This window comes from Talpa occidentalis, unplaced genomic scaffold (genome assembly GCF_014898055.3).
Source record: "Talpa occidentalis isolate TD23 unplaced genomic scaffold, MPIMG_talOcc4v2.1 talOcc4.14, whole genome shotgun sequence".
Taxonomy (NCBI): Eukaryota; Metazoa; Chordata; class Mammalia; order Eulipotyphla; family Talpidae; genus Talpa; species Talpa occidentalis.
The window spans coordinates 48,766,326-48,791,500 of NW_023601433.1; the positions used below are offsets into that span (position 1 = coordinate 48,766,326).

Here is a 25,175-nt window from a genome sequence, read left to right on the forward strand (position 1 = left end):
TCCATGAAAGACTTGATGTCTGTTAGTGAAGCTGAAGGAAAAAGAAAAAGCAAGTATGTATTTACAGTGCCTGTGATAATGATCTTCTGATTTAAAATGCATGGTTCACTCCAGTTATACCTATGAAATGCAGCTAACATGCTATCATTTTCTTACTCAAATACATGACTGCTTCCACACATCACCTGTGGGGTGCTATTGCGGTGTTTTCCAAATTTTATAGGCCCAACAAAGCACCAGTATAAATACTGTTCTAAATAATTACCTTTGAAATGAATTAAGACAAGAAAGGAGATAGGATGTCCTTTCATACAGTACTTTGGATTCATACAAATTCTTTATCCATGTTCTTTGGGGACACAGATTTAAAACTGTCTGAGGTCAATTGTTTTCATTCTGAAAAAAAATATTTTGTGTATCTAACTAGGTGGGTCTCAAGCAATAGTTCTCTCAATTTTGGAGATCCCTTTATCTCAATTTCAATTAGAAAGTTACTTTTCCTGGATATATTATTCTTGGTACATTAGTTTTTCTTTCTGCATTTTTTTGAAAGATTTATTTATTTATGCATATAAGAACTGGGGTAAGGCCGGAGTGTGGGGGGTGAGAGAATTCACCAGAGACAGAGCGGGGAACAGAACAGGCAGATCAACTGAAATACACTGCTGAGGGGAGTAGAGGGCAAGTCAGGAGAGGTCTGTTGCATCATGTGGGTAGCTCCCTGGCTGGGGATCAAACTTGTGCTGCAGTGGCTGCGGATAGCTTCATAGGTTGCTGTCTTAACCCCTTATGCCACCCCTTATGTCTTAACCCCTTATGCCACCAGGGAGGCCCCCTTTCTGCATTTTTAATCTGTTAGCTGTCTCACTGTGTTCTGACCTCTACAGTTTCCCACTGCAAGGTCAGGCATCCAGTGTACTGGGTGCTCTTTGACGTGAGTTGTGTACTCCCTTTGAGGCATTCAACATTTCCTCTCTCTCTGTCTTTATTCCACCTAGATGCTGGGTCTAGATGCGAATGTCTTTGTACTTTTTCTACTTGGGTCAAGTTTACTTTGTGCAGATACATATTTACCAACAGATATCTTTTTTTTTTTTTTGATATTTTTTACTTTTATTTTATTTTATTTTTTTTAATTTTATTTTTATATTCCCCATACAATTGCAACCCCCCATTCTGACCCCAATCCCTCCCCTCCCGCCCCTCACCCCCCAAAAAGTGTCTCTGGTTCATAGTTTTTTGTTGATTTTGATTTTCGCTTTCTTATAGTTATTCATTTTTCTGGTCCCTTATTAAGTTTTCTAGATTCCTGCTATGAGTGAGACCATCCGGTATTTTTCTTTTTCTTTTTGGCTTATTTCGCTGAGCATGATCCCTTCCAGTGCCATCCATGTTGCTGCAAATTGCATGTGTTTATCTTTTTTGAATGCTGAGTAATATTCCATGGTATATATGTACCACATCTTCTTAATCCAGTCATCTATTTTTGGGCATTTGGGCTGTTTCCAAAGCTTAGCTATTGTAAATAGTGCTGCTATAAACATAGGGGTGCATGTGTTCTTTGGAATTGATGTTTCTGTGTCCTTTGGGTAAATACCTAGGAGTGGAATTGCTGGATTATATGGAAGCTCTATGTTTAGTAGTTCCAGAAATCTCCACACAGCTCTCCATAGTGGTTGGACCAGTTTGCACTCCCACCAACAGTGCAGAAGAGTTCCTTTTTCTCCACACCCTCGCCAACATTTGTTGTTGCTAGTTTTTTTAATATGTGCCATTCTCACTGGTGTGAGATGGTATCTCATGGTAGTTTTGATTTGCATTTCCCTGATTACAAGTGATGTTGAACATTTTTTCATATGCCTGTTGGCCATTTGCATTTCCTCTTCAGAGAAGTTTCTTTTTAGCTCTTCTGCCCATTTTTTGACTGGGTTATTTTCTTTGTTTTTGTTGAGTCTCATCAGCTCTTTGCAGATTTTTGTGATCAGTCCTTTATCATTAGTGTTGGGTGCAAAAATGTTCTCCCAGTTGGTGGGGTTTCTCTTTGTTTTTGTTATTGTCTCTTTTGCTGTGCAGAAGCTCTTTAATTTGATGTAGTCCCAGCTGTTTATCTTTGCCTTCACTATCACTGCTTTGGGTGATGTGTCTGTAAAGATGTCTTTGATGTACAAATCACGTAGTGTTTCGCCTATATTTCCTTCTATATATTTTATGGTTTCAGGTCTTATGTCTAGTTCTTTAATCCATTTTGAGTTGATTTTTGTGTATGGTGTGAGGTAATGGTCAAGCTTCATTCTTTTGCATGTAGCGACCCAGTTTTCCCAGCACCATTTATTGAACAAATTTTCTTTGCTCCAATGCACAGTCTTTGCTCCTTTGTCAAAGATTAGTTGACCATAAATCTGTGGGTTTATTTCTGGATTTTCTATTCGATTCCATTGGTCCCAACAGATATCTTTTGATTTTTTTTTTTTTTTTTTTTTTTTTTTTTTTTTGGTCAAGAGTTTTTCTCTGGCCCTTATATCTCTATTCAATTTAAATTGTTTTCATTACTTCTAAATGTATAGACTCTTTTCTGATCTTTCAAAACTACTCATGTTGCTCCTCTAGTTTTTCCCATCTATGCTACCCTGGCATTGATTGTACTTTCAACCCCAGATTTTTCACTATGATTGAGAGAGTGATTCTCTGAATTTTCTTAAAAAATATATGTATTCCTATTTTTGAGATGTTGCCATCAATCATCCTTTCCTTTTTCAGCACATATTTCTTCAACTCTTTCAATATATTTATGACTCTTCTGTGGAACACTCATGAAAAAAATTTGCTGTCTCACTTTTTCCTATTTATGGCTCACACATTATTGATTTGTGCATGGGTCACAGTTATGATATTTTGTGGGGGAATGCTGGGAGGAAAAGTACAAATGGCTTCCATATAATATTACAGCACACCTTGGTACTGAGTTTCCCTGTCTTTTGGAGACTTATTGTTGTTTCCTTGATCACTTCTTCAGTGGTAAGGCTGCACTGCTTCCTAATTAATGAAATCCCCTTCTGTGTTGCATGAAGCTTCTAATGTTATTCCTCTTAAAGCACAGACATGGTCATGATCACAATCACCATTGTCAGACCATTGTTTTATGACAGGACTGTCTCTCTCTATCTGGTGATCTCTCCCCCTTATTTCTCTGCTTTGCTCCCTGCCTCTTTTGCTGTCACATTACAAGTAAAGAGGAAGTATATTAAATATATTCACACCAGAAGAAGGGGCAGTAGCATAAAGTATGAACTACATAAAAAAACTGATAGTTACTCTGAGATTACAAATTTGCCAGATATTTTAAATAAAATAGAGGAACTAAGTAACCAAAGAAATAACTACTTGCACAATTCCTCTTCTTATTGTATTCTTAAACCAGTATTTCTGATTTCATTCATACATAACCATATCTTTTGAACCTGCAAAGAATGAGTTGACCTGAATCTGAAATACTTCCATCAAGCATATTCCAAAGCCTCTATAGCATTGAATGTTTATGCATCACTTTCATGGATGAGTTCTTAAACATATATTTACATTTATAATAACTTCAAGAGTTCAACTAATTATGGGAGGGAATTTATAAAGAATTTTTTTAAATCATTTGTAGTACCATATAGGCACTGTGGTTGTTAAAGAGCCAAACTTGAAGAAATCCCAGAGAAGATAACCAAACCACAAATAGATATGAAATATTCTTGTTCTCACCAAGATGGCCCTTTGGCTGTGCCTTCTTTTCTGCATTCTGTATTTTTCCTCTTCCAATTGCACGTGGGAAGTTTTCTATACCAGGGCCTATGTGAAAAAAAAATTACAGGACACTTTTGTAAGGTAAATATAAGCATATGTGTTTGTGCATGCTTATGTGGATGGGTGTGCACTGTTATTTCTCCTCTATATTATTTCTCCTCTATATGTTTTTATTATAGAAGGTTTATTATAAAAGCTGTGGATCACAGAAACACACTACCTTAACCTTAAAGTGCCATTAGCTATCAGTATATTGAGATTAGAGAGGTTTAGTGATTTGGCCGAGTGCCACATTCAGGCAATGACAGAGTCAATGTAGAAACTGATAGCTCATAACTTCTCAGCAAGGGTCTTTTCCATAAACATGAAGTCTTTTTGTAGAGTTATATCATATGAGGGAGATTATCTGAATAGTAAGAATTTCATATATACATAAAAACACTGCACGTGGGACTTACATATGCAGTGAGTAGACACAACTTTTTTTCCCCAGGCTAGATGGAAACTGTATTCATCCTGGCACAGAATGATACTATGAGGCAGAGATAATTTGAAATTTCTAGGAAAAATGCAATGCCATCCCACCAATTTTAGGTTAAGTAACTGTAAAAAAAGGTGTATCAGTGGTTGGAAATAATAGCAAGTTCTTTGAGGGCTAATATAAAGTGCTCTTTCTCATGGACACTAGCACGTACAACTTCTAGCTGGGTCAATGAATTGGGTCACCTTGAAATAACATGAGCTATTATCTTACATCCTCTCTATTTGGGTATTTATGGGACTTTTACTTTTCAGTTGACTTTAGAAATAACTTCCTAGTCTAATGACAGAAGAAAATAGTATGAAATACATTTAAAGAGGTTGCTCATTACAAAGGAATAATTATCATTGATGACTGTCAGTCACCTGTTATGTAACATTTTGTGGGCAAATTATTTGTTCTATAAAGCATATACAATAGTCAGAAACTTATCATGATCCAGATAACATAGATGAGAAGTCTTGTTTTGAAGAAATGACTGGGCCTATGAATATTTAAAGTATGCATTATCACCATGTCAATACAGAGGTAATAGCATTTCAATGTACACAAAGGCAGAGACCACATGATGCATCATTACTTACATCAAAGACACATTGATAGGTAGAACAAATGTTCAATAATTAATTACCAACCTTTGTGAAAGTAGTAGAAGCTACAGAACCTCATAATTCCAGGATATTAGTGGTCACACATCACGTCTCTGCTCTGTCTCCAGTAGATCCAATTCTAAGAACTGATTAATTTTTTTTAAAGATTTATTTAAGGAACCCTCCTGCACTGCTGGTGTGAGTGCAAACTGGTCCAACCACTATGGAGAGCTGTGTGGAGATTTCTTGACCTACTAAACATAGAGCTTCCATATGATCCAGCAATTCCACTCCTAGGTATTTATCCAAAGGACACAAAAACATTAATTCCAAAGGGCACTGCACCCCTATGTTTATAGCAGCACTGTTTACAATAGCTAAGCTTTGGAAACAACCCAAATGCCCAAAAATAGATGACTGGATCAAGAAGATGTGGTGCATATACACCATGGAATATTACTCAGCATTCAAAAAAGATAAACACATGCAATTTGCAGCAACATGGATGGCGCTGGAAGGGATCATGCTCAGCAAAATAAGCCAGAAAGAAAAAGAAAAATACCGGATGGTCTCACTCATAGCAGGAATCTAGAAAACTTAAATAAGGGACCAAGAAAAATAATAACTATAAGAAGGAAAATATCAAAATCAACAAACAACTATGAACCAGAGACACTCTATGGGGGGTGAGGGAGGCGGGGAGGGGAGGGATTGGGGTCAAAATAAGGGGGTTGCAATTGTATGGGGAATATAAAAATAAAATTTAAATTTAAAAAAAATAAAGTTTTACATAACAAAAAAAAGATTTATTTATTCTTATACAAGAACTGGGGTACAGGCCATAGGGGCGGGAGGGTGAGAGGATTCACCAGAGACAAAGTGGGGAACAGAACAGGCAGACGACAGAAATACATTGCTGAGGGGAGCAGAGGGCGCAACAGGAGAGGTCTGCTGCGTCATGTGGGATTCTTGCCAGCCGGCCAGGATTGAACCTGCTGCTTGTAATTGGTATATGTACCACATCTTCTTGATCCAGTCATCTATTTTTGGGTATTTGGGTTGTTTCCAAAGCCTAGCTATTGTAAATAGTGCTGCTATAAACATAGGGGTGCAGGTGCTCTTTGGAGAATGGCACGTATTAAAAAAAACTAGTAACAACAAATGTTGGCGAGGATGTGGAGAAAATGGAACTCTCCTGCACTGCTGGTGGGAGTGCAAACTGGTCCAACCACTATGGAGAGCTGTGTGGAAATTCCTCAGCTTACTAAAGATAGAGCTTCCATATGATCCAGCAATTCCACTCCTAGGTATTTACCCAAAGGACACAGAAACATTAATTCCAAAGGGCACCTGCACCCCTATGTTTATAGCAGCACTATTTACAATAGATAAGCTTTGGAAATAACCCAAATGCCCAAAAATAGATGACTGGATCAAGAAGATATGGTACATATACACCATGGAATATTACTCAGCATTCAAAAAAGATAAAACACATGCAATTTGCAGCAACATGGATGGCGCTGGAAGGGATAATGCTCAGCGAAATAAGCCAGAAAGAAAAAGAAAAATGCCTCACTCATAGCAGGAATCTCGAAAACCTAAATAAGGAACCAGGAAAAAGAATAACTATAAGAAAGAAAAAATCAAAATCAACAAACAACTATGAACCAGAGACACACCGTGGGGTGAGGGGGGGGGAAGGAGGGAATGGGGTCAACATAAGGAGGTTGCAATTGTATGGGGAATATAAAAATAAAAAAAATAATAAAAAAATAAATAAAAGAATTAATGAGCCACATTTCATGATGACAACATGAGTTACAACACAAAACCAGTGCCATTGTTAGATTTTTTTAAGCCATTCTAGGTTTACTTCAAAATAAAAGAAAACAGTTTCTTGAATCAAGAAAGTATGGGAACCTCAGATAAGCAAGGCATGATCAAATACCATTTAAGGCAAGAATTAAGTTAATGTCTAAGAATTGAAAGATATCCTCTGCAGAATCTGACAATCAAGTGAGGGTCGTAATTTCCCTGTTTCAAAATATCTTCCCATTGCTTTAAATCTTTCTAAGAATATCTTGACACTTGTCAAATTTCCAAGGGAAACTGGATCCCGATGTTTCCCTGTCCTTTAGAGGTCTGTTATAGCTGTTTGCCTGATTATCTATATAGAGGTTAAGCTGCACTGTTTCCTAATGCATGATGTCTCCTGAAGTACAGCCTGTGGCTTCTGATGTAGCTCCCCTGAGGGCACAGATGTGGGGACAATCACAGTCACCACAGATGACTGATGTTTTATGACAGTGTTCTCTCTGGATGTTTCTTTTTCCTTACTTCTCTGCTGAGCTCTCTGCCTCCTATGCCGCCATGCCACAGAAAAAGTGGCAGAGCATCAAACCCTATGAACTCAGGCAAAGGGGCACAAGCATAAACTACACAGCAAAACTGACAACTACTCCATCTGAGACTATCAATTTGCTTGATATTATAATGATCTAGAAAGAATCAGTAGCCAATGAAATAACTACCTGCTCAATTTTTCTTATCAAATTCATAATCTAGCATTTCTGCTTTTGAATTTACACAACAATATACTTTCTAGTCTGCAAAAATCTGAGTGGATCTGCATCAGAAATACATCCACTAAGGATATTCCAAAGCCCCTAGACCACTGAATATTTAAGCCTCACTTTCAATGATGAGTGTTCGGTCTTATAACAGGTAGAGGTTTCTATTCATAATAATGCCTGCAAGAGTTGGACTAATAATAGCAAGGAATTTATGAAGAACTTTTTTTTAATAGATTGTAGTAGCATATTGGCACTGTAGTCAATAAAAGATCCAATCTTGAAGAAACCCAGAGAAAATAACTAAACAACAAATAGGTATGAAATATTCTTGTCCTCACCAGGATGACTTTTTGATGCTTTCCTGGTTTCCCCATGTGTAACACCTCTGCCAATTGCACCCGCAAATTGTTCCATAACAGAGTCTGCACAAGAGGAAATAAAAAAAACAAGTATTTTTAATATACTTACATAAATATTACTATTTTTATTTGTACATGAACATGCAGATGTACATGCACTCATATTTCTCCTCTACATTATTTTGCCTCTCTATAATGTTTTATTATAGAAGGATTATAATGAAAGGGTGATGCAGAAACACACTACCTTAAACTGAAAGCTCCATTAGCACTCAGAAGAAGATTGGTATTGAGATTAGAGAGGTTTCTGCTTTTGAATATACACAGTAATATATTTTCTAGTCTGCAAAATTTTGAGTAGATCTGCATCAGAAATACACCAATTAAGCATATTCCAAAGCCTCTATACCACTGAATATTTAAGCATTACACTTTCTTTGATGAGTTTTCAAACTTTTAGTATACAGCTCTTTCTCCATTCATAACTGCAACTGTTGAACTAATTATTGAATGCAAATTATTAAGATTTTTTAAAATAATGTTGTAGCAACATAATGGCACGGCACTGTGATCATGAAAAGATGCAAATTTGAAGAAATCCCAGAGAAAATAGCTAAAAAAAAAAAAAAAAAGGTATGAAATATTTTTGTGCTTACCATGATGACTCTGTGGTTGTTTCTTGGTTTCCCCATGAGGTGTAGCTCTTGCAATCATCTCAGTGAGTTTTTCTAGTAGACTGTCTATATATTAAAAAAAGTATTTTCAATATATTCATGTAAGGTAAATATTAACACATGTATTTTTGTACAAGCACATGTGGATGTATATGCACTCATATTTCTTCTCTACATCATTTCCCCTCTCTATAAAGCTCTTATTATAGAGGGATTATAATGAAAGGGTGATGCAGAAAAACATTAGCAATCAGAAGATTGAGATTGAGATTAGAGGGGTTTAGTGATTTGGCCAAGGTGACACTCAACGATAAAATCAACACATGAATTGATTCTCCTTAACTCCTCAACTATAGCTATTCCTAGAAAAAAATGTTAAGGTTTTTCATTCAAATGAGTTTATCTCAGTAATAAGTATTTCATGTGTCATGAAAGACACATAAAAAAGTCTTTTCCATATAATATTGTAGCACATCTTGACAATGAATTTCCTTGTCCTTTAGAAGCTTGTTGTTGTTTTCCTGATTATATAATGTGTGGTTAGGCCATGCTGTTTCCTATTGTATGAAATCTTCCTGCAGTACAGTTTAAGGCTTCTAATGTTGGTGCTGGGAAGACACAGATGTGGGAACAATCACAGTCACCTCTTTGTAACTGTTGTTTTATAGCAGGGCTGCTTTCTCTCTGGTTGATTCTTTCCTGCACTTCTCTGCTAAGCTCTCTGCCTCCTCTGCTTTCACACCACAGATCAAGAAGTTCTGTATCATAAACTGTGGCCATGGTAAGGGCATTAACATGCAAAAGAATGAAATTAGACCACAGTCTCACACCATAAACCAAAATCAGCTAAAATGGATAAAAAACTTGGAGGTAAGACCTGAAACCATAATATATAGAGAAGCAAACAGGCAAAATGCATCAAGACATAACCTCAGATGTCTACAGAATTCCCCTGCAGCAAGGAAAAATAAAAGAATATAAACAATTAGAACTACATCAAATTAAAATGTTTCTGTACAGTGAAAGATTGTAACTTAAATGAACAGGCACCCTACCAAATGGGAGAATATACTTTCACACCATACATCTGACAGGGACTGATATCAAAGATCCAAAAACAACCCATACAACTCAAGAAAAAGAAAACAAATATCCCAATCACAAAAATGGGCCGAGGAGCTAAAAAGGCACTTCTCCAAGAAGACATACAGATGGCCAAAAGTACACAAAAGATGTTCATCAACACTTATTATCAGGAAATGAAATCAAAACCCCACTGAGAAGCCACCTTACATCTATGAGAATGGCCCAACCAAAAAGACCAAAACCAGCAAGTACTGGCAAGGGCATGGAAAAAAGGGATCCTCTTACCCTGTTGTTGGGAATGTAGTCTTATGCACCCTTTATGGAAGCAGTGTGGGTGTTTATCAAAAGAACAAAAGTAGTTCTGCCACATTACACAGCAACCAAACCCCCTCCTAGATATCTATTCCCAAACTACAAAAACCCTAATTTGAAAGGAAACCGTCACTCCCATGTTTATAGCAGCAGTTTTTATAATAGATAATAGAAGAAACCTAAAGGCCCTCAAACAGACTAGTGGAGCATGATGATATAGTTTATTTGCATAATGGAATATTATTCAGCAATCAAAAAAGATACATTCATGCCATTTGTAGCAGCATGTGTAGAGCTAGAAGGGCTTATACGAAAGTACATAAGTCAGCAGGAGAAAGATAAATACTGGATGGTGTCACTTAGATGTGGAATATAGAAAAACTAAATGAAGGGTCACACAAAGACAAACTTCAAAACCAACCATTAAACTGACCACTGATCTTCAGCTTCAATTGAGGGATAGGGAAGAAGAGGGATGAAAATATGGGGAGAAGAGGAAACTAATGGACTATGCTGGTGGTTATGGATGCACTGATGGACTAGGGGTAGGTGGTAGAATCTTATACTCTCATAATTCTAATAAAACAATGGAACTTTAATACCAATTAAATGGGTCATTCACACAAATTGTAAACTATATAATGAAACTGATGATCTCTCCATTTGAGATTATCAATTTGCCTGATAATTTAATGATATAGAATCAATAGCCAATGAAATAACTACCTGCTCAATTCCTATTCATATCATATTCACAAGGTAGCATTACTGCTTTTGCACATTCACCACAGTATCTTTTCTAAACTGCAAAAGAAACTGAGTAGACCAGCATCTGAAATACTTCCATTAAGCATATTCCAAGGTCTCTACGACATTGAATGTTTCAGCATCACTTACACAGATAAGTTCTTAAATTTGTATGTACCTATTTTTCCATTCTAAATAACAGGAAGAGTTCATGAATTATAGGAGCAAATTATGAATTATTTTTAAATCATTTTGTAGTAGTTTTTAGGAACTGTGGTTATTTCAGATTCAAACTTGGAGAAAATATCTAAGCCACAAAGAAACTGAAATATCCTCGCCCTTACCAATATGACTCCTCGATGGTTCCTTCACTGCAGGTATTATAGCTCTTTCAGTCACATCTACGTAGTGTTCTATATAAGGGTCAATAGACATAGTTAAAAAAAAAGAATATATTCAATCAATTTTGTAAGGTAAATATTAACATATGTGTGTTTGTGCAAATGTGTGGAGGTGTGCACGCTGTTATTTCTGTCATTAATGATATTTTTACTTAGGAGGATTATAATGAAAGCTGTGGTTTGCCTAAATATACTCTTAAACAAAAGAGTCATTAGCAAGGAGAAAAGGCTTGTTATATTAAAATAAGAGAGGCTTAGAGGTTTGCCAAGGTGACAAATCTAGGCAATGTCAAATTCGATGCATAAACTGATTCTTTGTAATTCCTTGACTAGTGTCTTTTCCAGAAAACATGAAGTTTTTTTCAGTATTACATCATATGAGGGGGTTTATCTGATAATTAGAATTTCATGTATACACTAAATACATATCATGAAGGATTGATATCCACAGTGAGACAGGACATAACATTTTTTCCCCAGGTAAAGGTGGAAATTATATTCATCCTTGTCACAGAAAGTTACTGTAAGTCAGAAATACTTTGATTTTTCCAGGAAAACTGCAATGCCCATTTCCCCTTTAAGGTGATGTAAGTGTAAAGGAGGTTGTATTAGTGGTGAAAAAAAATAGTAAGTAATTTGTGTGCTAATATAAAGTGCTCTCCCTCAAGGTCATTATCATGTAGAAATTGTAGCTGGGTCGATGAAATGGGTCATCAGCAGTAATGTGTTCTATCATCTTGAAACTCTTTCTATTTGAGTATTTATATGATTTGTTCAGTTGACTTTAGAAAGAACTCTTTAGATCTGCAAACCATCATTTTATTCATCAGAGAAGAATCCCAAAGTGTATGAATTAAAGGAATTCATAAGCCACATATCATGATGGTAACATGAGTTACAACAACCCCAAAACAGTGCAAATTAGCAGATTTATTTTAGCCATTTTAGGTTTATGTCAAAGGATGTAAATTAAAAAACAGACCTTTTTGAATCAAGAAAGCACAGAAACCTCAGGTAAGCAAGAGGCATTCAAATACCATGTCAGAGCCTCCCTGGTGATGCAAGGGGTTAAGCACTGCCCTGTGAAGCAATCCATAACCTCTGCAGCACGAGTTTGATCCCCAGCCAGCCATGGAGTTTTTCACATGGCGCAGCAGACCTCTCCTGTCTCGCCCACTGCTCCCCTCAGCAGTGTATTTCAGTCAGTCTGCCTGTTCTGTAACCCACTCTGTCTCTGGTGAATCCTCTCACCCCCTGCATCTTTGGCCTGTACCCCAGCTCTAGTATGCATAAATAAATAAACGGTTTTTTAAAAAAAATGTTTCTCTAATAAACTATCAATTTGCTTGGAAAGAAGAAAACAAATACCATTTAATGTGAAAAAAAAACAAATACCATTTAAAGTAAGAATGAGTTCATGTCTAAAAATTTTAAATTATTCTCTCAAGAATCTGACAATCGAGTGATGGTCATAATTTCCCTGCTTCAAAATATCTTCCCTTTGCTTTAAATCTTTCCAAGACTATCTTAACACTTGTAGATCACTGAGCTATTTTCCATTCAATGTGCCTTTCATATCATCCAATTCAATGTTTTCTTTAAAACTTACATTGAGATATGTGATAGCAATATAGCCAAGTGTTGAATCCACTTCATTAATTAGTTACTCTAATTAAATTCCAGTGAGGCATAGAATTGTAATTCCTAACTAGCTCCATTACCTCTTTTCACTGTGGAGCTATTATATGTCTATTGTGCCTACACATATGAGGAGGCCATTTGTTATAAATATTTCAACATTTGACTTGAAGTCATTGAATGAAGCTGAGAGAAGAAAGAGATAGTATATATTTATAATTATGTGTTACATTGATTCATAATTTCTGGTATCTGCATTAGTTTCTATGCAATGCAGCTAACACACTATCATCTTCTTACTCAACACATGACCGCCCCTACAAGTCATCTATGGGATGCTACTATGGTATATATGGATTTTCCAAATTTTATAGGCCCAACAAAGCACCAGTATAGATACTGTTATAAACAATTACCTTTGAAACGAATTAAGATGAGAAAGGAGATAAGATATGCTTTCATATGGTACTTTGGATTCATACAAATCCTTTTCCATAGTTTTGGGGAGATGTTTTCAAAAGCCTGTCTGATGTCAATTGCTTTCAGTCTGAAAATATTTCTTTACTATTTCCAGTAAAGCAGATGTCTAGCAGAGAGTAACCTCACTTTTTATTCATGGGTGTGCTTTTGCTTCACTATAATTTTTGAGGGATAATTTTCCTGAATATATTATTCTTAGTGTATCATTTTTTTCTTTCAGCATTTTTAATCTGCCATCTATCTCTCTGCTTTCTGGCCTCCCCAGTTTCCCAATGCAGAGTCAGAAGTCCAGTATACTGGCTGCTGCTTGACATGTGAGTTACGTATTCCCTTTGAGGCATTCAACATTTCCTCTGTCTTTGTCCTTATCATTCACTATGCTGAGTTTGGGAGTGAATGTCTTGGTACATACTCTGTTTAGATGGAGTTTGCTTAGTACAGATTTATATTTATTCATATTTATCAACGAATATCTTTCCATTTTCTCAGTCACTGTCCTTCTGTGAATTTTTCCTGCCCCTTGGTATATCTGCTCTATTTAAATGTTCCCATTATTTTAAGTGTGTAGACTCTTCAGACCTTTCAAGGCTACTTTGGCTCCCTAGTTATTCCTGTCTACTTCATGTCAGTATTTCAAATTTCAGATTTTTCATTGTGATTGTGAGAGTATATCTCAATTATTCTTTTTATATTCCTCTTTGTTGTGTCGCTGCCATTAATCTTCCTTTCCATTTCTCCAGTTTCCTTGAACTCTTTCTAAATATCTCTAACTTTTCTCTGGACTACTACATTTGAGATACACGCAAGATCATTTTGGTGTCTCCCATTTTCCAGTGTATGGTTCATACTTTTCTATTTCTTTCATGGACAAAATTGTGATATTTTGTATTGTGAGTGTGAGGGGTCAGAGGGTAGTACAAATGGTCTTTGCAAAGAATATTGTAGTCCAATTGGATCCTGATGCTTCCCTGTCCTTTAGAGGTCTGTTATTGTTGTTTGCCTGATTATCTATACAGAGGTTAAGCTGCACTGTTTCTTATTGTATGATGTCTCCTGAAGTACAGCCTGTGGCTTCTGATGTAGCTCCCCTGAGGGCACAGATGTGGGGATAACTGCAGTCACCTAGATGACTGATGTTTTATGACAGTGTTCTCTCTCTGGATGTTTCCTTCCCTTACTTCTCTGCTGAGGCTCTCTGCCTCCTATGCCTTCATGCCACAGAAAAACCCTATGAACTCAGGCAAAGGGGCACAAGCATAAACTACACAGCAAAACTGACAACTACTCTATCTGAGACTATCAATTTACCGGATATTTTAATGATCTAGAATGAATCAGTAGCCAATGAAATAACTACCTGCTCAATTTTTCTTATCATATTCATAATCTAGCATTTCTGCTTTTGAATATACACAACAATATACTTTCTAGTCTGCAAAAATTTGAGTGGATCTGCATCAGAAATATATCCATTAAGGATAACTCCAAAGCCACTGAATATTTAAGCCTCACTTTCAATGATGAGTTTTCAATCTTATAACAGGTAGAGGTTTCTATTCATAATAATACCTGCAAGAGTTGGAATAATAATAGCAGGGAATTTATGAAGAACTTTTTTAATAGGTTTAGTAGCATATTGGCACTGTAGTCAATAAAAGATCCAATCTTAAAGAAACCCAGAGAAAATAACTAAACAACAAATAGGTATGAAATATTCTTGTCCTTACCAAGATGACTTTTTGATGCTTTCTTGGTTTCCCCATGTGTAATATCTCTGCCAATTGTATCTGTAAATTGTTCTATAATAGAGTCTGTACAAAAGAAAATAAAAAACAAGTATTTTTAATATACTTATGTAAATATTACTGTTTTTTGTTTGTACATGAACATGCAGATGTATATGCACTCATATTTCTCCTCTACATTATTTTGCCTCTCTATGATGTTTTATTGTAGAAGGTTTATAATGAAAGGGTAATACAGAAAAACACTACTTTAACCAGAAAGCAATATTAGCATTCAGAAGAAGATTGGGATTGAGATTAAAGAGGTTTAGGGATTTGATCAAGGTAATATATGTAGGCAATGAGGAAATCAATTCATGAATTGATTCTCCTTAATTCCTCAACTACAGCTAGTCCTAGAAAAATGTTATGGCCCACAAAAATGGGCCGAGGAGCTAAACAGACACTTCTCCAAAGAAGAAACACAGGGCCAAAAGACTCAAAAGATGTTCATCATCAAGACTTATTATCAGGGAAATTCAAATCAAAACTTCATTGAGGAGGGGGCGGAGCAACATGGCGGCGAGGAGACGCTGCGAGTAAGATCTCCCATTAAAAAAGTTAATAGGGAGGAAAGCGGCAGGTCCCAGTGAGAACTGGGACACGGAAGATAAACGGGTGACTCCAGCAAACTACCCGAAGAAGAAAGTGGCCAGAAAAGAGGACTAGAAGGGAGGGAAGCGCAGAACCCTGCTCCCCTCCCCCGCCCACAGAGGCGGCACTCTCCGACCTGCAGAGAGGCGGGAAACAACAAACTAAAACGACCAACAAGAAGAAACGACGCAGCAAGCGGGACTGTGAGTGGAAAGGAACTATTGCAGCCACCACACCCCGTGAACGGGAGCTGTGGAGAACCCTGCAGGATTCGCCGCGGCGGTGAGCGAACGGCTCCGGGCGCCATTAGAGAAGAACAAAGACCCCGGGAGACGCGCACACAGCCCGGGCTGCCGGTAAGCCTGCGCGGGAAAGCAGCGCGCTCGGGGAGCTTGAAAAGCAAGTGCAGACCGGAATCGCGGCTGCCCAGGTACCCGCGCCTGCGACCTAGGCTTGCGAGGAGACGACCTAGGCTTGCGGGGAGACGCGCGGAGGTCCTCACTGAGGTGAAGGTCCCTCCCTGAGTGAGCAGGAACCAGGCACCGGGCACGGGAGCAGTGCAAAAGGCGCCATTCCCGCGCCACTGAACTGGGCTACAGCCCGCGTCCTGGAACTGAGGGCTTTGAACTGAGACCCGGGGCACGAAAATTCGGGGCATGGGTTCTCCACGACGGTGGGGCACAAGGCAGACACAGCACCCCAAAGCTGTTGAGGTGTACCCTACCATTCCCGCTCTGTTCCCTGTCCCACGGGGTGGGGGGGGCGAAAAACAGCCCCCCAAGGACAATAGGAGAGATCTCTGGCGCCACCTAGCGACCAGGAAAAAAAAGTCACTAACACCCCATAGAACAGGAACTTTCTTAAGACTGCTTGAAAAGGGCAGAAGGCTTCTGCAGTGGCCAGCCGGGAAGTTATTCCACGCCAGGCCCCTTCCGACCAGCAGTCTGAGCCCACAGAGGGAGCAGGCACCCACGTCCGGGGCAGACCGGGTGCGCAGAAGAGTGTGCCTGAAACCGGAGGCACAGGGACTGCATCCCGCTTCGCCATTTGAGAACAGGGACATTTCTTCAGTAAAAACTGCCTAAAACCAGCAGAAAGCTCCCCCAGAAGGCAGAGATGGCTCCTGGAAGAGCCAGAGGGGAGCGGAGAAGTTCACCCAAGATGCCAGTCAGTCCGAGCATCACAGTGTCCCAACGCATACTACAAATTAGAAAACAGACAGTAGGGAGTAGAAGAACCACACGCAACCTAACAACTCCTCAGGAAAGAAGCACACCACAAAAAGAAAACCACTACCCAGATTGCAACGACAGCAACTTGGAAGAACTTCTGAGCCTTCCAGAAAGAGAATTTAAAATTGCCATGATTAAAAAAGTGATAGATCAGAAGAAGGAAATTGAGTCCCTAAAGAGGGAAAACAATGGTCAGAAGAATGAAATTGAGTCCCTAAAGAGGGAAGTAAAAGAAATGCAGGAGATCAAAGAATTAATGGAGGAACTAAACAACTCCGGGAAAAGCAAAGAAAGCAGAATAGATGAAATGGAAGAACGAATAAGTTCTCTTGAAGACACAGAAATAAAAAGAACCAAAACAGAAAAGGAAAGAGAAGTACGAAGGAAAAAGAATGAAGAAAGACTTAGAGAACTATCTGACTCCATGAGGAAAGGAAATATAAGAGTTATAGGAATTCCAGAAGGAGAGGAGAGAGATGTAGGAACAGAGAAAATATTCCAGGAGATAATTGAAGAGAACTTCCCAAATGCGAAGAAGGAGCTGAAAATTGATATACAAGAAGCAAGAAGAACACCAAACTTCCACGACGAAAGGAAAAACACAGCAAGACACATAATAGTAAAGCTCCCAAGAATCCAGGACAAGGAAAAAATAATGAAGCTGACAAGAGGGAAGAAACAGATAACATTCAAAGGAAAACCAATCAGGCTGACATCAGACTTCTCTGAAGAAACACTACGGGCAAGGAGAGAGTGGAGGGACATAGTCAACAGACTCCAAGAAAACAGATGCCAACCAAGAATACTCTATCCCGCAAAGCTCTCTTTCCTCCATGAAGAAAGAATATGGACCTTCCCAGACAAAGAGAAACTCCGGAATTTCATTACGACTAAACCCCCACTCCAAAAAATACTACAAGGAATCCTAAAGCCAGAACCTCAGAGGGACGAATAACAACGAAAGAAGACCAAAAAAAAAAAAAATTTATTAAAAGAATAAATAAAATCAAAGGAAAGACAAACATAATGGCAAATACAGATGCTAACATATCAATATTAACTCTAAATGTAAATGGACTAAACTCTTCAATAAAAAGACACAGAGTTGCAGCCTGGATTAAGAAACAAAACCCAACCTTTCGCTGTCTCCAGGAAACACATTTAGCTACAAAAGATAAAAATAGGCTCAAAGTCAAAGGATGGAAAACAATCCTACAAGCAAATGGGCCAAAAAAGAAAGCAGGAACAGCTATACTTATATCAGATAAAACAGACTTCAAACTCAAAAAAATAAAAAGAGACCCCAATGGTCACTACATTATGATTAAGGGGACAATACTTCAAGAAGAAATAACACTCATTAACATATACTCACCAAACGAAAGAGCACCAAAATATATCAGACAACTGTTGTCCTCTCTGAAAACAGACATCAGAGAAAACACATACGTAGTGGAAGACTTCAACACACCACTATCAACAATGGATAGATCAACAAGACAAAAAATAAGTAAAGAAACTAAAGCTCTAAATAAGGACCTAGAGCATTTGGGCTTAACAGACATCTATAGAACACTAAACCCAAAAAAAACGGAGTACACATTTTTCTCAAGCGCACATGGATCATTCTCCAGGATCGATCACATACTGGGGCACAAGACAAACATCAACAGATACACCAAGACTGAAATCATACCAACCATCTTTTCTGACCACGAAGGCATCAAACTAGAAATAAATCATAAAAAGAAGGCAAGGAACTATCCTACCTCATGGAGATTAAAAGCCACACTACTGGAAGACCACTGGACTAATGAGGAGATCAAAGAAGAAATTAAAAAATTCTTTGAATTGAATGACAAGGAGGACACCAATATCCTAAATGTATGGGATGCAGCAAAAGCAGTAATAAGAGGAAAATATATAGCAATAGAAGCTCACATCAAAAAACAAGAAAGAACTCAAAGAAACAACCTAATCTCGAAGCTCAAAGATCTAGAAAAAGAACAACAAAAAAACCCCAAATCCAGTAGAAGAAAAGAAATAATAAAAACCAAAGCAGAAATAAATGAAATTGAAACTAAAAAAGCAATCCAAAAGATCAATGAAACCAAGAGCTGGTTCTTTGAAAAAATAAATAAAATAGACAAACCCCTAGCCAGGCTCACAAAGGAAAAAAGGGAGAAAGCACAAATACACAGGATCATAAATGAAAGAGGAGAAATCACAACGGACACAGCAGAAATCAAAAGAATAATCAGTAACTACTATGAACAGTTATATGGAAACAAGTTCAACAATCTAGAGGAGATGGACAAATTCCTACAACTCTACAATCACCCAAAGCTAGATAAAGAAGAAATAGAACACCTAAACAGACCAATTACAAGCAGCGAAATTGAAATGGTAATCAAAAACCTCCCCAAAAACAAAAGCCCAGGACCTGATGGATTTACAAATGAATTCTACCAAACATTCAGAGACGAATTAGTGCCTATCCTTCACAAACTCTTCCAAAAAATTGAGAAGGAAGGGACAATACCAAACACGTTCTATGAAGCCAACATTACACTAATACCAAAACCGAATAAGGACAACACAAAAAAGGAAAACTATAGGCCAATCTCCCTAATGAACACTGATGCAAAAATCCTCAATAAAATTTTAGCTATCAGAATCCAACAATGTATCCATAAGATAATTCACCACGACCAAGTTGGATTCATTCCAGGGGCACAAGGATGGTTTAACATCCGAAAATCAATCAACGTTATCCAACACATCAACAAAAAGAAATATAAAAACCATATGATAATATCAATAGATGCTGAGAAAGCTTTCGACAAAGTGCAACACCCATTCATGATAAAAGCCCTTGAAATTCTTGGGATACAAGGAACATACCTCAACATCATAAAGGCCATCTATGACAAGCCAACAGCCAGCATCATTCTCAATGGTGAAAAGCTGAAAGCAATTCCATTAAGATCTGGAACAAGACAAGGATGTCCACTCTCACCACTGCTTTTCAATATAATACTGGAAGTCCTAGCCAGAGCAATAAGACAAGAGAAAGACATCCAAGGAATCCAAATAGGAAAAGAAGAAGTCAAACTATCACTATTTGCAGATGATATGATAATATACATAGAGAACCCCAAAAACTCCACAGAAAAACTAATTCAACTCATCAGTCAGTTCAGTAAAGTGGCAGGATACAAAATCAACACGCAAAAGTCAGTAGCCTTCCTATACACAAACAATAAATCTGAAGAAGAAGAAATCAAAAAAACCACCCCTTTTATTATTGAAACAAAAAAAATCAAATATTTGGGAACAAATCTAACCAAAGAGGTAAAGGACCTATACAAAGAAAACTATAAAACACTGTTAAAAGAAATAGAAGAAGACACAAAGAAATGGAAAGACATCCCCTGCTCATGGATTGGAAGAATAAACATTATTAAAATGGCCATCCTACCAAAAGCAATATACAGATTCAATGCTATTCCAATCAAAATCTCAATGGCATTCTTCAAAGAAATAGAACAATTATTGATGAAATTCATATGGAATCACCAAAAACCCCAAATAGCCAAAGCTCTCCTGAAAAAAAAAGAAGGAAATGGAGGCATCAAACTCCCAGACTTCAAACTATACTACAAAGCCATAATCATCAAAACTGCATGGTATTGGAACAAGAACAGACATACAGACCAATGGAATCGAATAGAAAATCCAGAAATAAACCCACAGATTTATGGTCAACTAATCTTTGACAAAGGAGCAAAGACTATGCATTGGAGCAAAGAAAGTTTGTTCAATAAATGGTGCTGGGAAAACTGGGTCGCTACATGCAAAAGAATGAAGCTTGACCACTACCTCACACCATACACAAAAATCAACTCAAAATGGATTAAAGAACTAGACATAAGACCTGAAACCATAAAATACATAAAAGGAAATATAGGCGAAACACTACGGGATTTGCACATCAAAGACATCTTTACAGACACATCACCCAAAGCAGTGATAGTGAAGACAAAGATAAACAGCTGGGACTACATCAAATTAAAGAGCTTCTGCACAGCAAAAGAGACAATAACAAAAACAAAGAGAAACCCCACCAACTGGGAGAACATTTTTGCACCCAACACTAATGATAAAGGACTGATCACAAAAATCTGCAAAGAGCTGATGAGACTCAGCAACAACAAAGAAAATAATCCAGTCAAAAAATGGGCAGAAGAGCTAAAAAGAAACTTCTCTGAAGAGGAAATGCAAATGGCCAACAGACATATGAAAAATGTTCAACATCACTTGTAATCAGGGAAATGCAAATCAAAACTACCATAAGATACCATCTCACACCAGTGAGAATGGCATATATTAAAAAAAACTAGCAACAACAAATGTTGGCGAGGGTGTGGAGAAAAAGGAACTCTTCTGCACTGTTGGTGGGAGTGCAAACTGGTCCAACCACTATGGAGAGCTGTGTGGAGATTTCTGGACCTACTAAACATAGAGCTTCCATATGATCCAGCAATTCCACTCCTAGGTATTTACCCAAAGGACACAGAAACATCAATTCCAAAGAGCACCTGCACCCCTATGTTTATAGCAGCACTGTTTACAATAGCTAAGCTTTGGAAACAACCCAAATGCCCAAAAGTAGATGACTGGATCAAGAAGATGTGGTACATATATACCATGGAATATTACTCAGCATTCAAAAAAGATAAACACATGCAATTTGCAGCAACATGGATGGCGCTGGAAGGGATCATGCTCAGTGAAATAAGCCAAAAAGAAAAAGAAAAATACCGGATGGTCTCACTCATAGCAGGAATCTAGAAAACTTAAATAAGGGACCAGGAAAATGAATATAAGAAAGTGAAAATCAAAATCAACAAAAAACTATGAACCAGAGACACTTTTTGGGGGTGGGGGGCGGGAGGGGAAGAATTGGGGTCAGAATGGGGCGTTTGCAATTGTATGGGGGAATATAAAAATAAAATTTAAGATTAAAAAAAAAAAAAAAAAAAAAAAACTTCATTGAGATGTCACCTTATATTTGTGAGAATGGTACAACCAAAAGACCAGAAACAGCAAGTACTGGCAAAGACCTGGCAAAAAGGGACCCTCTTACACTGCTGTTGGGAATATGGCTTGGTTCAGCCCCTACAGAAAGCAGTGTGGGTGTTTATCCAAAGAATAAAAGTAGATCTGCCATATTACCCAGCAATTCCACTCCTAGGTATCTATCAAAAAAATACAAAAACCCTAATTTGAACGGAAGTCAACATTTCCACATTGATAGCAGCACTGTTTATAATAGTCAAGGTATGGAAGAAACCTAAATGCTGAAAAACAGAGGGGCAGATGAAGATGATTTAGCATATACATAATGAAATATTACTTAGCAATCAAAACAGATAAACACAAGCCATTTGTAGTAACATGGATGGAACTGGAGGGGCTTATAAAAAGTAAGTAAGTCAGAAGGAGAAAGATAAATACTGGATGGATTTCTGTCATTATAATGATATTTTTATTTAGAAGGATTATAATGAAAGTTGTGGTTTGCCTAAATATACCATCTTAACCAAAAGAGACATTAGCAACTTGTATTAAAATAAGAGAGATTTAGAGGTTTGCCAAAGTGAGACATTTAGGCAATGTCAAAATCGATGCATAAACTGATTCCTCATAATTCCTTAACTATGTCTTTTCCTAGACAATATGAAGGGTTTTATAGTGTCATGTAATATGAGGGAATATACCTGAATATTAGGAATTTCATGTGTACACTAACACACATCACGAAGGATTGATATCCACAGTGAGAAAGGATATCAACATTTTTCCCCAGGTAAAGATGGAAATTATGCTCAATCTTGTCACAGAAGGATACTAGGAGTCAGAAACACTTTGTTTTTTCCAGGAAAAGTGCAATGCCCATCCTTCAACCTACTCTAGGATACATAAGTAAAGGAGGTTGTATTAGTGGTAGAAAGAAATGCAATTAATTATGTTCTTATAGAAACATAAGAGGTCATTATTATGACCTCTTGGGGTCATTAACGTGTAGAACTTCTAGCTGGGTTGATAAAATGGGTCATTTGCATTAAGATATACTATGCATATCTGCATTTAGCATTTACGTGACTTTTGTTCACTTGACTTTAGAAAACATTTTTTATATTGAAAACAAAATTAAATAGTAGAAAATCCATTTAAAATAATTTCAAAAAGAATAATTATAGTTGATAACTATTGTTCATATGTTGGATAAAGTTTACTGGGCCAAATACTGGTTCTATACAGCATGTAACCACAGTCAGAAAACTGTCATGATCCAAATAAAGATAGAAAATCTTGTTTTGAAGAAGTGAGTTAATCACCGAAATTAAAGTCTGTACTAACACCATGGCAACACAGATAAACCATTGCTGCAATGTAAACATTGCAAACAGATGGGCATGATTAAATAAACAAAAGACACATTAGATGGGTATATCTAGTGTTCCATAATTACCAACACTTGTGCAAGTATTATAAGCTATAAAACAACGTAACGGGAATATTGGTGGACATACATCAGTCCTGTAGTTCTTTCTCCAATAGATACATTGTAAGAACTTCATAATTTGAATTAAAAGAGCAAAGTATTCTTAGATAACTATGGATTCATTAACAATAGTCCTAGAGTTACCCAAAGGACACAGAAACATCAATTCCAAAGAGCACCTGCACCCCTATTTTTTTTTATGTTAATATATTTTCTTTATAAAAGAAATCAGACATCATGAATTCAGCTTTATCATTCCCCATCACAATTTCCTCTACATCTCTTCAAATAATGATTACTAACTTGCCCACTTAAAAAAAGTTTTACTTACATGTATTTGCTCATGGAAAATATATCTAACCCTGCTTTACTGTGTTTTTTTTTTTTAAATCTTAAATTTTATTTTTATATTCCCCCATACAATTGCAAATGCCCCATTCTGACCCCAATCCTTCCCCTCCCGCCCCCCACCCCCCAAAAAGTGTCTCTGGTTCATAGTTTTTTGTTGATTTTGATTTTCACTTTCTTATATTCATTTTCCTGGTCCCTTATTTAAGTTTTCTAGATTCCTGCTATGAGTGAGACCATCCGGTATTTTTCTTTTTCTTTTTGGCTTATTTCACTGAGCATGATCCCTTCCAGCGCCATCCATGTTGCTGCAAATTGCATGTGTTTATCTTTTTTGAATGCTGAGTAATATTCCATGGTATATATGTACCACATCTTCTTGATCCAGTCATCTACTTTTGGGCATTTGGGTTGTTTCCAAAGCTTAGCTATTGTAAACAGTGCTGCTATAAACATAGGGGTGCAGGTGCTCTTTGGAATTGATGTTTCTGTGTCCTTTGGGTAAATACCTAGGAGTGGAATTGCTGGATCATATGGAAGCTCTATGTTTAGTAGGTCCAGAAATCTCCACACAGCTCTCCATAGTGGTTGGACCAGTTTGCACTCCCACCAACAGTGCAGAAGAGTTCCTTTTTCTCCACACCCTCGCCAACATTTGTTGTTGCTAGTTTTTTTAATATGTGCCATTCTCACTGGTGTGAGATGGTATCTCATGGTAGTTTTGATTTGCATTTCCCTGATTACAAGTGATGTTGAACATTTTTTCATATGTCTGTTGGCCATTTGCATTTCCTCTTCAGAGAAGTTTCTTTTTAGCTCTTCTGCCCATTTTTTGACTGGATTATTTTCTTTGTTGTTGCTGAGTCTCATCAGCTCTTTGCAGATTTTTGTGATCAGTCCTTTATCATTAGTGTTGGGTGCAAAAATGTTCTCCCAGTTGGTGGGGTTTCTCTTTGTTTTTGTTATTGTCTCTTTTGCTGTGCAGAAGCTCTTTAATTTGATGTAGTCCCAGCTGTTTATCTTTGTCTTCACTATCACTGCTTTGGGTGATGTGTCTGTAAAGATGCCTTTGATTGCACCCCTATGTTTATAGCAGCACTGTTTACAACAGCTAAGCTCAGTGAAATAATCATGCTCAGTGAAATAAGCCAGAAAGAAAAAGAAAAATACCGGATGGTCTTACTCATAGCAGGAATCTAGAAAACTTAAATAAGGGACCAAGAAAAAGAATAACTATAAGAAAGTGAAAATCAAAATCAACAAAAAACTATGAACCAGAGACACTCTATGGAGGGTGGGGGGCAAGGAGGGGAGGGATTGGGGTCAAAATAAGGGGGCTGCAATTGTATGGGAAATATAAAAATAAAATTTATTAAAAAAAAAAAAGAATAGTCCTAGAGGGCAGATTGTGTTAAAACACTAAGAGCACAATGACCTGTGGAAGAGTAATTTC

At 37.3% G+C, this 25,175-nt stretch overlaps 1 protein-coding gene across 1 annotated transcript in view; it reads right to left on the reverse strand.

Moving 5' to 3' along the window:
- The window catches only part of LOC119244622 (uncharacterized), a 135,837-nt gene that overhangs the window by 30,584 nt on the left and 80,078 nt on the right, over positions 1–25,175 (reverse strand). The window contains exons 25-29 of the mRNA XM_037510473.2: positions 14,921–15,004; positions 11,019–11,087; positions 8,512–8,595; positions 7,835–7,918; positions 3,748–3,834 (exon numbers count right to left, since the gene is read on the reverse strand). Of these exons, the coding sequence (XP_037366370.2) occupies positions 3,748–3,834; positions 7,835–7,918; positions 8,512–8,595; positions 11,019–11,087; positions 14,921–15,004 (408 nt within the window). The remainder of the gene's footprint in view (positions 1–3,747; positions 3,835–7,834; positions 7,919–8,511; positions 8,596–11,018; positions 11,088–14,920; positions 15,005–25,175) is intronic.